Source organism: Xenopus laevis, chromosome 2S (genome assembly GCF_017654675.1).
Source record: "Xenopus laevis strain J_2021 chromosome 2S, Xenopus_laevis_v10.1, whole genome shotgun sequence".
Lineage (NCBI taxonomy): Eukaryota > Metazoa > Chordata > Amphibia > Anura > Pipidae > Xenopus > Xenopus laevis.
Genome location: NC_054374.1, coordinates 40,621,199 through 40,638,075, shown reverse-complemented (window position 1 = coordinate 40,638,075; position 16,877 = coordinate 40,621,199). Strand labels below are relative to the sequence as shown.

The 16,877-nt window shown below is 37.8% G+C and overlaps 1 protein-coding gene across 1 annotated transcript in view; it reads right to left on the bottom strand.

Moving 5' to 3' along the window:
• The window catches only part of pitpnm3.S (PITPNM family member 3 S homeolog), a 251,653-nt gene that overhangs the window by 101,392 nt on the left and 133,384 nt on the right, over positions 1-16,877 (bottom strand). The window contains exon 3 of the mRNA XM_041583703.1: positions 15,126-15,233. Coding sequence (XP_041439637.1) covers positions 15,126-15,233 — 108 coding nt within the window. The remainder of the gene's footprint in view (positions 1-15,125; positions 15,234-16,877) is intronic.

The window sequence follows — 16,877 nt, the reverse complement described above, 5'->3', positions numbered from 1 at the left end:
CTTTAGCAGCAGTTTGCTTGGTTACAGTTTTCCCTAGCAACCAGGTAGTGGGGTGACAAGAGACTGGAATATGATTAGGAGACATTCTGTATAGAAAGACGTAATAAAAAGTAACAATATAGTTGTAGCCTCACAGAGCAAAGTCTTTTGGCTGCCTGGATTAGTGACCCCTTTTTGAAAGTTCAAAAAAACAGAAGAAGTAACTACACTATGACTTTGTGTCTTGATGTATTCAGAGACTGGTGAAGGGAACTGATTCTTCTTGGCTACAGGCTATTATCGTTGCCAGGGAAGTCTTTCCTCTAGATCAGTGATCCTCAACCAGTAGCTCGTGAATAACATGTTGCTCACCAACACCTTGGATGTTGCTTCCAGTGGCCTCAAAGCAGGTGCTAATTTTTGAATTCCTGGCAAGAAGGCAAGTTTTGGTTGCACAAAAACCAGGTGTACTGCCAAACAGAGCCTCCTGTATGCTGCAAGTCCACATAAGGGCTATAACATAGCTAAGCACAGCCCTTATTTGGCATCCCCATGGACTTTTTTCATGCTTGTGTTGCATGGGTAAAAAAAGTTTGGGAACCCCTGCGCTACATCATTCACTACCACTGGACTCCCTCACATGTATACAATGAAGCGGAATAAAAATAATAACCTTTATCTGATATGAGCGCTAAAAGCAGGCCCTGCCCAAAAGCACTTACAGTCTAAAAATACTAAAGCTATCCTATCATCTTTAACATTCTATTAATAAAATTAAATTGACGTTTTTTTTCTTCTTGCAAACTAAATAAATAAATAAGTTAAAGGTACAGGGGGTCAATTTTAGAACCAACTCCTCAAATTACTTTTCTAGCATTTCTGAGATGTAAATTACATAATAAAGCACTGCATATCGTGTCGGCGCTATATAAATAAATGATGATGATGACATGCAGGGACAATCTTGTTGCTGCCTGAGGCGCATCACTAGTGCAGAGAGCGCTATTGAGCTCTTGCCATAAACAGACTTGAATTTCAGGTTTTTTGCCACCCTCGATAACTGCACACTCATTACCGCCTGAGGAAAGGTTCTTGCACCTTGCCTCATAGCAGGAGAAGCTCCTGGGTCCTGATATTTTATAGAAAATTATATATTAAAGAAAATTATATATTTTCAGGCAGCACCGGATTTGAAAATAGCATGCCCCTAGGCCAGGCGCCTCCTGCACCTCCTACCCTCGTTGTGTGCACATGCTACCGTTGTTTGCGCGCACTACCGATGCGTGTGCGCACCAGAACCATAGCACACATGCAAGCTGCCACCAACGTGCGCGCCCCTACCCCCAGCTCAAATCCTTTTAGCCTCTCACCTAATTCCTTCCAACTTTCTCCTCTCTCCAACTTTCTCAGCTCCAACCCTTGGCTCCTCCCCAATTCTCCTCCTCTCACATTCCTCCCTATCAGGTATATGGCTGCACACATACAGTTGGGGCTTGGCAAAATCTTGTTGGAATTGTAGTCCACAAGTTTCTTAACCCCAGAGCCTGACAAAGCTCTAGAAAAAATGACAAAATCCAGCATTCCTCGCTCTCCTCACACAAATTCACTGATCAGCGCACTATACAGGAAACTGTGCTCTGGGTTTCCTGTAGGAGCCTGGAAATATAGATGTGGCTGGGCGGCATGCCGCCCCTACAAATGTGCCGCCCTAGGCCCTGGCCTTTGTGGCCTTCCCACAAGTCCGGGCCTGTTTTTGGGTACAAACAACACAGTCGAGCCATATCACTCTGCAGTGGACTAAATTATGTCTTGGGACAATAAATCAACACATCAAGTATATTCTTAAAATGGGAAAATATACATCTTTTATAGATAAAAGTTTCCTTAGATAAAGTAGGCCAAACATTTATATGCTTATCTTCATTTATTGCATACATACTGTATGGGTGAACGCTGTCTAGAGAAATATTTTTCAGAGATTTAATTTTTAAGGTGGAAAAGGGAATTTTTAAAAGGCATCCACTGTGCTTTATGACAGTGGTAAGATTGTTATACATAAGCCTCTCTTTATCACGGCAGAACAGCATAGTTATATAGATACATAATGAACCTACATGATGTACCGCAAATCTCTCATGCCGCATGCTAAGATTTCTTGTAGCAAAATAACACAAAATGATATTACGAGTGGTTCTTTTTATGTTCAGAACATATTTTCCCCCTGAGGATTTTATTTGTCCTGTCTCAATAGAAAAGCAAGATAAAGGATCTAATGAATCCACTTTATCTCTGTTTAACCAAACCAATTATCCTAGAAAGTCTGTCATTCCTTTGATATTTCTACTGTACACAGTGTTTTGGTTATGTTATTTAAGTGTTAGGGTCACAGACTGAATATTTTTCATACTTATCTTTCCTCTGGAGTCTTTTCAAGGTAATTGTATTTACTTAAAGAATGAATTAAGATAAAATGAACCCGATATAATATACGTAGATTATTTTAGTGTGCAAATTCATTAACTATACAAACACATCATATCTTTTTGAGCGAAGTATATTTGGAAACTCAGATGCTTAGATTGTAGCAGCTGCAAAACAGATGCAAAATCACAGCTGAGATTTCGATGTTAGGTTTTTTTTGTCATAAGAAAAAAAAATAGAAATATATATATATATATATATATATATATATATATATATAAGAGGAAAAAAAGCCACAAATCTGGCATAGTTCTAGCTTTTACTAAACTTATCGCTGTCTGACACTTTTAGGAATGCACAGTCCTAGATAACTATCCTCTAGTGGCACTAGGAAAATAGAGGAAAATAGAGGAAAATATTAAAATGACTGTGCAACATTTATCCATAATCAGACTATACTCAAATGTAGCAAAGCAAAAATAACCTATATAAAAAAATAGCCTTGACTTTTTTACACAAAGTACTGTTTGTGTTTTCTTTTTCACAGCAAAAGGTTGTTGGGAAAAAATTCACAGCCATGTAAAGAACAAGATGCTCAACTGATGCATGGGGGATCCCCATAGAATCATATATAAAGGGCAGATTTTTCAAAGGGATTTATCAAATGTCTAATAAAAACTGAAGACCAGTTTAAAAGTTAAGAATTAGAAATTCTATAACATACTAAAACTTAATTGTGACCCACACCTTAAAATGTTCTTTTACATATACACTTGTAACTTTAGTAAGGACCTTGATCCTCTATTGGCCTTTCCAAGAGAATTGGAAAAATGCCCTCTCTCCTGGCCTTCACCAATAGTAAACCCTGTACAAAAGAGAACAGAGTTTTGATGTTTTTGGACTGTGGTTTTTCTGACTATATAACTATTATACTAAATTATACTAATATTATATATATATATATATATATATAACAAACAAGGGAAAGTTGCGCTCACCACTAATTTTTAAAACCATTAGGGGGGGGTGCAATGAGGCTGTGACCAGGAAATACATATAGACAAATACAAGAGTCCTCTGCACTCAACCCATTATCAATATATTTAAGACAGAGACATTTTGTGCATACTGCTACTGAAAAATGCCTTACCCTTTAAACAAAACAGGGAGGGAGATCAAACTCCATCTGCTTAAAGGAAAACTATACCCCCCAAACAATGTAGGTCTCTATTAAAAGATACTGAGTAAAACAGCTCATGTGTAAAACCCTGCTTCATGTAAATGAATCATTATCATAATAATATACTTTTTTAGTAGTATGTGCCATTGGGTAATCATAAATAGAAAATTGCCATTTTAAAAAATAAGGGCCGCCCCCTGAGATCGTAAGATTCACTGTGCACACATACAAACCACATGTAAGGTCACATGAGCCAATTAACAGACAGAGTTCTGCCTTTTGCTTCCTCACTTCTTCCTGTTACAGTTAGAGTTGTAGTATTTCTGGTCAGGTGATCTCTGAGGCAGCACAGATAGAGTCACGAAATGGTGGCTCAAGGCAAGAGATGTAAAAGGGTAATATTTATGTAAATATATATTCCAGTTTGGTAAGATTCTTTAATATGTCATTCAATTTGATATAAGCTATCTGTTGCTTAAGTATTCATTTTGGGGGTTTAGTTTTCCTTTAAACATACTTACTGAATACCTAGACACTGACAAGCATAAAAGGTTAGTAACAAGTGTATGAGTATGGGTGGTATAACATGCATGCAATATTAATGTAATTTATACTGCTCCTTTTGAGTTTTGAAGAAAGGCTAACACTGTTAGTTTTTTAGGAGGTTTAGCTCTTTCTGTGAATGTTCAGGTCTTTTGGTTGGTTCAATGAGAGAAATATTATCAATGGTGGATCAGGGTAATACTTTGAGAAAAATATCTTGTATAAGACAGCTTTGTAGAAAAAAACGGTTGAACCTAATATCTTGTATAAGGTAGCTTTATAATCCAAAAATCTTGCATAAGAAAGTGTAGAGATACAGAGGGCTAATTCCCATCTGTTCCTGAAAATCTGAACCACATGGTTTGTGCAGCTACAGGGTCTTCTAGCATCTTTGGAGTGGCTGAGTCTTGCCCCTGTGTAGCATGCTAGCAGATACTGGAGGGTGTCACAAGGTGTCACTGCTGCACCTATAGACAGCTCGCGCTATAGACAGCGTTGGGAGCTGGTTGTGAGGAGTAAAGGGGGTTATCGTGCTCGCGCTATGGACAGTGTTGGGAGCAATACCCTGAATGTTTAAAGCAAGTTGTGTGCTCGGCTAGGAGAGCCTGGACCTTCTAAGGACTTCATAGCCGTTGATGCCTGTTCCAGCTCTGGAGGAGCCTACCCATCTGAGTGAATCCCCTGGGTGAGTTGTGCCTGAGGGAGGGTAGTGTATCTCCTGTTTGTGAAACAGGCTGTTTTTCTGCCTGCCACATGGGAGACAATATATTGTCCAGTGGGAAAGGTATGTGGGGCAGGTAGCACTACATGGTACAATGGTACTCTTTTGGGGAAAAGGAACTAAGATTCTTTGTCTGCCAAAGGAGTTGCGGGACATTGCCTGGTACGGAGGGCCAGGATTTGGACTGCATACATTTACAGGGTAGTGGTTCAATTAATGTGTAACTGTATTTTACTTTGCCTTTCTCTTACATAAAGTTTTTGTTACACAGTACTTTTTGTGTTTGAATGGGCCACCTGCAGGTGTATTCCCGGATCCCATTAGGTGGAGGCACTGCCATGAGAGGTGATTCCCAGTACCCTTTCACTTAGCAAAGGGGACTAAGGATGTAGCGAACTGCCGATTTGGTGTTCGCGAACGCCGTTCGCGAACACCGGCAAAAAATGCGAACGTTCGCGAACAGTACGCGAACTTCGAACACCCGCTAAAATCGTTCGATTCGAACGATCGAAGGATTTTAATCGTTCAATCGAAGGATTTTCATTCGAATCGAACGATCGAAGCCATTCGATCGAATGCTTTTCATTCGAACGAATGCTTACAATCGTTCGAACGAATGGAAATCGTTCGATTTTTAGCGGTCGAAGGAATTCGAATGGTCGAATGGTCGAACGATCGAACGCGAACTCAAAATGCGAACGTTCCCAAACGTTCGCGAACATTCGGCGGACGCGAACGGTCGAAGTTCGCGCGAACTAGTTCGCGGGCGAACAGTTCGCTACATCCCTAAAGGGGACTCAGGACCTGCATTGGTAAGAAAAATGTGATGTATAACCTTTGGCACAGGGGGGTGGCCAAAAAGGATTTACAAAAGCTTTGTAAAGAAATAACTATTGAACTTCTGGGAATTCCCATGGGAACTTCCTTTATTATAGCCAGAGGCAGAATATGTACTCAAATACAACTAAGCGAGATCTGTTGTTGACCAAGCAGTTTTGATAATGATATGAGCTCATTGTTTACTATAGCATATAAAACTGGGGGTCTCGATTTACTGTCTGAGATCTCTTCTCTGTGGACTGAATTGGGATCTCCCAGTCTTGATTGCAGAAGAAGGTGAAAGGGATTCTTGGTATCATTGTTTTTTTATTAGCAATCTATTATTAGCAAGCTTATTTATAAATATTGGGCATATTTGCACAGGGGAAGTAACCCACCATTATGAGCCCTTTTTAGCCAGCTACAGGCTAAACAATGTCAGCAAACTTTTGATTGGCTGCCTTGGGCTACCAATCACAAACTTGCCCAGTGTTTATAAATAAGTCCCCTTGTGTGGGATTGGGCAAGATCAGAAGTAGGCAAGGTGAGAGATGTACAGTTGGGTAGTTCATTTAGCATCATATAGTACACGCTATGTTAAGCTAGATGAGGGTAAGTTTTTTTAAGAGATCTTTTGAAAGCAGGGAAATTGGGAGAAACTTCTATGTCGAAAAAGGACAGATTTGCTTATCACTAATTATTATTTATAAGTTAGTTCTTCAATAAAATATGGCTTTTGTGCACATGTTTGATATTGAAATGCTTTCAGATGTTTGGCTTTCTTGTTGATACACTGTGGACCTTATATATTTTAGATTATTATTATGAATTATTAAGAAGCCATGTGTCCCTAGCATCATATATTTTATGTACAGTATTATGGTTTATTTATTGTTTACAGATATCTTACCAGTCTTTTAAAGTTGTTTCTTTTATGTTTCACTGTTGGCCTGAATAAGCTCTGAACAGCATTTTAATCAGCTACATTTTCAAGTTATATCAATTATAAAAAATGATAAACCTACTACATATTTATTTTCAGAGGTAACCTTTGAAAGACTATGATGGCCCCAACCTACACCTCAGACTAACAGAGTTCTGTGTATGACTAATAATAATTCAGCCCTCAAGTCTGTCATTTATGAACTGCCCACGACATGAACAAATGTGGCAGCAGAATGCCTAAATCAGCTTTCTAAATTAGTTTTGAACAAACTGTCCCTTTCTGTTAGATTGCCAGTGGAACATATGTTCAAGACAAAAGGAAACGGGTTTGCTTGCCTTCACTATATAACGTTCATTATAAAAGTACAAGATATATTCAATGATTCATATATTGCCAGTACAATTTGTATTGGGCATTATAATAATGAATAATAGAATTTATACACAGTTCTATAATTGATAAAAATGGATTAGTGCAAACACATATAGTGGTAATAAAACACTTGGGGGCAAATTTACTTATGGTCGAATATCGAGGGATAATTAACCCTCGATATTCGACTGTCGGAGTTAAATCCTTCGACTTCGAATATCGAAGTCAAAGGATTTACCGCAATTCGTTCGATCAAACAAAAATCGTTCAATCGAACGATTAAATCCTTTGAATCGTTCGATTCTAAGGATTTTAATCCATTGATCGAACGATTTTTCTTCGACCAGAAAATTGTTACAAAGCCTATGGCGACCCTCCCCATATGCTAACATTGACTTTGGTAGGTTTTAGGTGGCGAACTAAGTGGTCAAAGTTTTTTTTAAAGAGACAGTACTTCGACTATCGAATGGTCGAATAGTCGAACGATTTTTAGTTCGAATCGTTCGATTCGTAGTCGAAGTAGCCAATTCAATGGTCGAAGTAGCCAAAAAAATTATTCGGAATTTGACGTTTTTTTAATTCTATTCCTTCACTCAAACTAAGTAAATGGGCCCCTCGGTTACTCTGCCTTTCATTGAGTTGATCAAACTCACCTGAATAGGAAATTTAAACTTAAACTATAAGATTACCGCCATACGGCTCATAATTTACACCCTATGGAACTAAAGGAACAAAACCTCCCAAGAATAGATTTCTTTTCAGCAGCTTCCCTTTTGTACTGTTTCCTCTTTTGTTCCAGTGACCTGGGGATGCATCTCATGCACTGAACCAGTGGGAAGCCAAGGCTATAGCTGTCTATAAATGAGAAGATTCCCGCTTTTGTAGAGGTTGCCACTAGGCAGTGTTCTTCTAATGTCACAGGATTGCTTTTCTTTATATCCTGAAATATCTCACAAATGAAAGCAATGGAAAGCCACTTTTAGAACCCTTCCTTATTTGTGAATTTGAAATGTAAAGTGTCCTTCCTTTCTGGAAGACCTTCTCTGCATGTGTATGCAATTTAGTAAGAATCCTGGAATTCTTGCTCCTAAAATTTTCATGGCATGCCCTATTGTCATATATACCGAAGCTTAAAACTTGGTTTTAAAGAACAGCCAGGGTAGTTTCTAATCAGATACCGCCTTCAGACCATTTTGCCCATAGTGACAGTCATCAATATAGTGCAGGGTTTTCTAATCAGCATTTGTCAAGTCTTGCAAATTTTTCCATAAAAACAGAACATTTAATGCAAGGAGACTCTTTTCTTGTTTCAATGTGAAGTATGATGAGATCAGAACCAAAACCACACATAAATTTAGCCCTTAGTAGGGCTTGTCAGTAACATGCAAATTTCCTAATCAGCATAGGAGGAAGCAAGAAAGTAGTCCTACATAAACAATACAACAGGTCTGCATTTGGCATCTGATCCGCATATGTCCTGACCAGGGCTGCTTCTGCCATGAGTTAAAGTGACAACCTTGCCTCAGGCGTCCGTGAGCGGCAGCAAAAAGCAGTAGCGATCCTAGAGGACGCTCAGCCGGGCCCCGCCCCCCTCCGTACGGCCGCATTTGGCCACATTTGTATGTGACGCACAGACTGCCGGGGGGCCCTGAGGGGGTGTGGGCCCTGGCCCGCTAGCACCCCCTGCTCCCCCGGTAGTTCCGCCACTGACAAAAAGCCACCTCTGGTAACTTTAAGAAATTAATTTCCTTTTTGTAAAACAGAAATTTGTCTCTGCTAGTGCAGAGAGCATAATAACACTCCAATGTTTAAGTTTTAACCAAGATCGCCCCTGGTCCTAGTTGTTCATTTAAACTCAGCATGTGAGCTTCAGTTTTTTGGAGATTTCTTCAAAAAAGGCATTTTAGGAATGAAATTGGGTTTTCTTCTCATATACATTATATCTTCCCATGGTTCTTACTCAGTTACTGAAAATCAATCATTATAAGACACTTGTACATACTTTACCTTCCATTAATTAATTTCACTGATTTGTTTTGGTCTCAAATGCTCCCATGACAGCCCTTTCTTACTAGTGCAAATATCTATAGATTACTCCTTCCTATGTCCTTCCTATTGTTTTTTTCTGCAGGCGCATTGCCAAAGGGTTAACTGCAACTATAGGTAGTATAATATTTCTCTAAAAGTGTTGGGGTCGTCCTACTCTTAAAATAACAATCTTATTTATAAGATGAATGCCCAGATTAACAGTAAGAATGTAAACATAATATTAAAAGCACAGATACGAATAAAGAAAGTCATACATTATATAAAAAGGCTGATATAAAGCAACTGATGTATTTTAGTGGCATGGTATTTATATTACATAAACAATTTAGATATAGCAGAGGTAGAAATGTAATATACAGTATATGCACTGGCACATATATAGATTTCCTACATCCTCCTTTAAAGCTTCAATGCCTTTTTTAATGGCTGATAATTGCATTTGTGAAGATTGCCTGTCTATGGACACGCCTTGTAATTGAATTAACTGGCATATCTGAAGAAAGCAGACTGAGAAAATGCTGGCTAAATTGACTAACAGTTCTTAAAATGTCAACGAGGGAAAAGATTAAATAAACAGCTGCATAACATACACAGTATTCCCAATTCTCTAATGTAGAAGACAGCAATCACAGTGCTCAAATTAAAATAATCAATATGATATAACAAAAACCTTGGGGTCCGTTTACTAAAGCGCAGTAAAAATATGCGCACAAAATATAGACAAATTTGTTGCCAAATATGCTTTTGCTAGTTTACTAACCTGCAGTAAATATAAATTTGCGAATTTTCTTGTGCAAAAATATGTTTTCGCCAGTTATCGCATTCGCTGAAAATAACGCTACGTACACATTAACCCCTGGTTTACTAAACAGCGAAATGTGCAAAAGACTAAATTTACACAAGAATATTCGCAAAATTTCACCTATGTAGTGGCGTAAAAGGGGCAAGGAAATATCCCATAATACTTTTTTTTTACCCATCATTCTTTGCTGACAGGAGACAGATCTTTAGCTATTGCTGACAGGATGTTTTTGCTTCTGCTTCTATCTGTTGCAATAGCAGCAGTTTCAGCTCAGAGGTGTATTATTGGCAGCGGACATCACAGTCCAAGGATTCGTCGGCCTCTACGCTTTTTTGGTTTCATTGTGAATGGCTACATTAAACTGTGCATTTTTATGAAGCAAAGAGATTGACTGGTATGATTTCTTGTTCATATGATTCTATTGGCAGAAGGGTTTATATGATGCATACATGTTTGATTGGTGTTACTCTGGTAATGTTGTTGGATGGTATAATCATCAGTCATATGATCAGTCATCATATATATATTTTTTTTTTTTCCAAAATAACCAGCCTCTTATAAAATGGCCTTCCAGACAATGTTCACTCTCATTTCTTCTTGATGTGTGTTAGCAAAAAAACAATTGTGTGCATACCTTATTGGAAACATTGCTGCCAGAAATATGGTGGATATTGGTGCAGCTTCTTAAGAACAGAAGATTGAGAAACCCTAAGGGGCAGAGTTATTAAAAAAGAGAACATTTTCCACAAATAAACAGGTCTTTGTTGCTGTGTCATAAAAATCAAAGTTTATTATCAACGTTTCGGCTCTGTAGGTCGAGCCGTCTTCAGGAGTAACCAGCACACAGGCATTGGACTCTTACTTGCCGTGTGCACCAGCTCCAGTTTATATATATATATATATATATATATATATATATATATATATATATATATATATATATATATATATATATATATATATTGCTTTCTGCATTTTGTTCAGTCTTTATTACATAAACCACTACAGCAAAAAAATTCTAATTTTGGGGGTTGAGAAAGGGGAAGTGGACCCCACTTCCGTCTCTAATTTATGAGCATTTCTTTTTCAGTGATATCCTCTAGGCATGATGTAGATCAATGGTTTATCTTCCCCTGCTTTCTCCAACTTGTGAATGCAATAAATAGCATGTTATGAAAGAATATTCTCCAATATCACTGTAATCTTTTCTGTTGTTATGGGTTGTACAACACAATTTATCATTTTGAACACTTCCTTTTACCATATCTAGTAGGGATTTGTCTAAAACCAGCTTTTTACCCTTTAGCGTCAGTGTTATACAGTATGTTTACATTCTATAAATCAAAAATGGGTAGCAAAATGCAAGCTATAAACTGCAGGGAAGTTTAGAAAAAAGAAATAAACATTTTCAGAAGAATATTAGTTGTAAAGGTACTTAGGGCTTACATAGCAACTTCTGCCCTAGTCTTGTAACTGCCACAATAGCAGCCAACTACATAATAGTATTGATGGGCAAATAAATTCGCCTGGCACAAATTCACTGCAAATTTCCTAGTTTCGTCGCGTCAATCTCCGATTTTTTTGTGAAACCGTACGAATTTCTAGATTTTTTCGTGAAAACTTTTGAATTGCTAGATTTTTTAGTGAAAGCGTTCAGATTGCTACATTTTTAAGTGAAACTTTCGAATTGCTCGATTTTAGTGAAAACATTTGAATTGCTCGATTTTCCCTTGAAAACGTTTGAATTGCTCGATTTTTTTAATGAAAACGTTCAGATTGCTAGTTTTTTTTGTGAAAACGTTCGAATTGCATGATTTTTTGTGAAACCGTTAGAATTTCTCAATTTTTTTGTGAAAACGTTCGAATTTCACAATTTTTTCACAAACTTTTAGGTTTCACTATTTTCACAAATTTTTCGCCGTTTCACAAAATTGGCAGGAAATTCACGAATTTTTCAGCTAAGTGAAATGGTAGAAATTTGCCCATCACTACTAAACATCTTAATCGGTTGGTTAAAATAAAAATGGATAACAGATATTAAAGGGATACTGTCATGGGAAAAAACATTTTTTTCAAAATTAATCGGTTAATAGTGTTGCTCCAGCAGAATTCTGCACTGAAATCCATTTCTCAAAAGAGCAAACTGATTTTTTTTATATTCAATTTTGAAATCTGACATGGGGCTAGATATTTTGTCAATTTCCTATCTGTCCCAAGTCATGTGACTTGTGCTCTGATAAACTTCAATCACTCTTTACTGCTGTACTACAAGTTGGAGTGATATCACCCCTCCCTTTCCCCCCCCCCCAGCAGCCAAACAAAAGAACAATGGGAAGGTAACCAGATAGCAGCTCCCTAACACAAGATAACAGCTGCCTGGTAGATCTAAGAACAACACTCAATAGTAAAAACCCATGTCCCACTGAGACTACTTCAGTTACATTGAGAAAGAAAAACAGCAACCTGCCAGAAAGCATTTCTCTCCTAAAGTGCAGGCACAAGTCACATAACCAGGGGCAGCTGGGAAATTGACAAAATGTCTAGCCCCATGTCAGATTTCAAAATTTAATATATATTGAATATATGTTTGCTCTTTTGAGAAATGGATTTCAGTGCAGAATTCTGCTGGAGTAGCACTATTAACTGATGCGTTTTGAAAAAAACATGTTTTCTGATGACAGGATCCCATTAAGTTTCTACAGGATCTATTAAATATACAGTATCTCATAAATATATACTATTTCTCTAAAACTGATATTTGCCTTTTCGTGAATCAAGTACTGTATATGAGCCAGACCACATAATAGCAATATCTATGAAAAATATTTGCTGGTGTAAGAAATATACCAAGTGTGGGGTGTTGTTTGCGGGGTTTGAACAAGATGTGTTTTGTATATAAGACCAACTGAAAAGGTGTTTAATAATTGACCTGAACACCTGATTTACAAGTATAATGGACACATTGCAACCAAACTGTGATTTTAGCATTTAGATCAGCTCTTTCCTTTTATTTCTAACTCAAAGGACACTGACCCCCAATATATGTATATACAATGATGTAGTAGAACAGAAAAAAATCTACTTTAGGCAAGATGGTCTTGCTCAACAAAGTAAAATAGTAAATTACTCTTCCTAGTAAGAGTTAAAGCCTGTCCCCTTGGTGAGGTCTCATGGTTGCAGGGTGCTTCTGTTCCATAATTAACAAATGCAGATCGCTTTCACAGTTCACTGAATTGCATCATTACGCACAGTTAATTATTTGCAACTGAGAAATGGGAAAGCATGCAGCAGTCAAAAGCTAAACAAGGCCAGCACTATTTGTCATTTCACTTATAAATTAATAGCAGACCTATTAACATACTTCCTTCCTTAGGGAGGCTCAGTACAAAAATACAAAATTTATATGCAAATCTTAATTTTTAAGCCTCATTGCCGGATTTCCTTTCAGAATTCCACTGCAAAAGTGGGTGCTTGCATTGATCATTGGTTATTTGCATGTTGCATTTGTGGGCAAACTGTGCCACTTCTGCATGCAGCATCAATAATGGCATGTGTCTGATTTACTTGGTGCAGTTAAGTTTATTCTTAACAATCACCTCCACCAAAAAATAAAATGGAAAAGCAATCAACTTTATAATAATACAGGTATGGAATCTGTTATCCAGAATGCTTGGAACCTGGGGTTTTCAGATCTTTCCGGAATTTGAATCTTCATACCTTAAGTCTACTAGAGAATCATGTAAACATTAAATAAACCCAATAGACTGGTTTTGCTTCCAATAAGTATAAATTATGTCTTAGTTTGGATCAAGTAAAAGGTATTGTTTTATTGTAACAGAGACAAAATCTAATCATTTTTAAAAATTAGGATTATTTCAATAAAATGGAGTCTATAGGAGACACCCATTCCAAAATTCAGAGCATTCTGGAAAATAGGTTTACGGATAACTTATCCCATACCTGTAATAGAATTAAGTGGTCACCTGGGACAATGTTAAATGAAGGGACTGGCATATGGTTTATAGGGCCAGGCACCCAATAAAGGTGATTATATAAAAGACACTTCTACTGTAAATAAGAAAATAAAACAAAGTTAATTATGAGCAAAATGGAGAACACTTTAACTGCATTGAATTGTTATTTTTTTAAAAGAACTGAAAGAAAATGAGTCGAAAACGCATAAGACATATGTGCAGATCTAAGCTTAAATTGCAATTATATTGTGCTCTGTAATTAATACTGCACAGCACTTTTACTGTGCCATATGGAGAAAGCTTTTTAAAATTCACAGAATCATAGTAAACATCATCACGTGGCTGTCTCTAAAAATTACAGAAATTCTGTATGCTTTTGCTGAATAAGCCAATCTAGCATAAAGCATTAGTATATGCAGTTTTAAAGCTGCTGAGTTAGTAGAATTAGTGGCACTTTCTGGTTAAACGATCATTGTAGTACATCCAGATGCATGTTTAAACATAACAGAAACAGAAGTATTGCTAAGGGAAATAAACCTTGCAGTAAATTGGCTTAGGTGGAAGTGGGCACCTAACTAGAGGCAATATTGGAATGCCTATCCAAAATATAGCAAATGCCTATCCAAAATATAGCGAAAGTCACGATGTTTCCAATTTTTTTATCGAAAACTTTGTGACTTTCGGCGCATGTGCAGTAGCTCCGCAATGGAAGATTCCTCCAACTGCGCATGCGCCCGAAAATGCCGATCACTACAGGAGGACAAGATGGCTGCTGTGAACTCTGCTGGACAGGACCTGCAAGGAGGGGTAAGTAGAAAGTTACGGGCATTTGCCCCAGGATGCCAGGTAGGCCAGGAGGGAGGGGGGCCTATTTAGGGTAGGGGGGAAGGGGGATGCAAATTAAGGGGTTTAATTCTCCTTTAAATAATAAAAAATGAAAACCAATTGCAAATTGTCTCAGAATATCACTCTCTACATCATACTAAAAGTTAACTCAAGGGTGAACAACCCTTTTAATACATGCTTTAACTATTAGTTTTATGGTATTTGTAGAAGAGTTTCCTCTTAGAAGTGGGGAAACTTCCTCCTCAAAGATATAAGTCTGAGTGGTAAACAAGCAACCAGCTTACATACAGAGACCAAAAATGTGTGCTCTTGTATATTACAAAGAAATGGAAAGCCCTTAATTACAATTCTGTAAGTGAGCAAACAATAAAGTACCTTTTTCTAAGTCCTCTTTTATCGCTTACACCCACATTGCACTTCTTTGTGCCACAAACTGATTTTCCTTGGCTCATGAGTTGCAAGAAAACTCTCACCTGGGGTTTCCTCCAGCTTTCCAATGGTTTCTATCTGCTCCACCAGATCATTAGAGTTCCACTGACTCATGCCAATCAGGATGGCACTCTTTCCCTCCACGACTTCATCTGCAAGGAACACACAGGACAGCGGGTATGTTAACTGGAATACCAGTGATTAGATAAGCAATTGAAGGAAAATAGCAGGTGGATAGTTATCGAAATCAAAACCAAGCAATATCGATCAACAAAGGCTGTTTCTTTTTTCCAAACACATAAATAGAGGACAGTAAGAAAGAGAGATGGGTAAGAGTAGAAAGGGAAACTACTGAAAAGTAATTACTGCAACCTCCATAGTTATCATTGTAATCGTTTGAGTTATTGAATAGTGGCATTGCCATAGAAATGCTCCATCTCCGCGTCTCTGGGACCACTTAGACAGAACTGCTAATAAATTGTCTATAGTTCTTTATTTCCTATATCCATGACGGCATTGCTGTATAATAATGATTATACAGTATATAATCATATGAATATACAGAGGTCACCTTATATAGTTAGAAGTTTTTATCTGCAACAATATACGGTATATATTCTGCCACACGAGTTTGTCTGAGCAGAATAAATGCTTGTCTTTAAAAATGGAAACAATTTGCCATTTCTGATGAAGGGAGAATTTACTGTTTCTATTTCTTTAGTTGTTATTTCATTTTAATGTATGTTTACAAAATGGACCAAAAAAAAGGGCAAAAGGTGTGTTTTTTATTCCTTTCTATAAACACTTACAGTATAAAAGGGTCTTTGAAAAGGAATAAACTTGACTGACTATTGTATCATACATTATAAAAGAATGCTGAGACTATAATACACTACTACTGTGATACACTACCTTTTCACATAGACCGTTTACCATACTGCAATAGAACAAGGAACAATTTATTAACCTTCTAACCCTAGAAAAACGCATGTGCAAAAAGTTTTTGTTATGCCTCATTGCATACAGCTCAACAATTAGAAGCAGCTTATCATGAGACCCAACAACCTATTCGGGTGATATTCCGATAAATGTCCAGTCTTGGTCTAGGTCTGGCCTTTTGCTTGGTCTTAACCAACACTACCCAATATTTTTCATTAAGTAGCCAATAAGTTCACCCAGTACAGTGGTCTAGTTTATATTAATATGAATGTTATACTCATCATCAAAGTTCCCAGCCCCCCCCCCCTCAGCTGTGGGGCCTGTTTCCTCACTATCTTCAGCTGCTTTTGCCTTCCTCAGAGAATCTTTCTGTCAAGTGCCTATCGGCTCCTAGCAGAGAAGTCCGGACCAAGGAGGAAGCCCAGGGGTTAAAGTCCAAGTTTGCGGTATCCAAAAGGGGTCAAGTGTAAGGGTCAAGTTCAGGCAAGTGTTCAATAAGGCAGACAGCAAGAATCAGAATCAAGTCAAGGGTCAGGAAGCCAGGAGACAGTAATTCAGGAAACCCAGGAACCAATTTCAGCAATTCCTATAATTGGGGCATCGAACCCATGACCTGGAAGTCGTTTAATTTTCAAAGTTCGTGCCAGGCGCGTGATGTCATCACGCCAGTGTCATGGTTCTGGCACCAGAGACGGGAGCGCCATCGCCCGTTCCTGACACTTTTATAGGAGGGAAGTCAGAATGATGGAAATGAACCCAATACATGGATGAATGATTGGTCACTGGATAATGCACCTTGGGTAAGGGAGGTGCTGTGCCTTTAGAAAGGTGTCTTGACTTAAACTCATTAAAAAGAG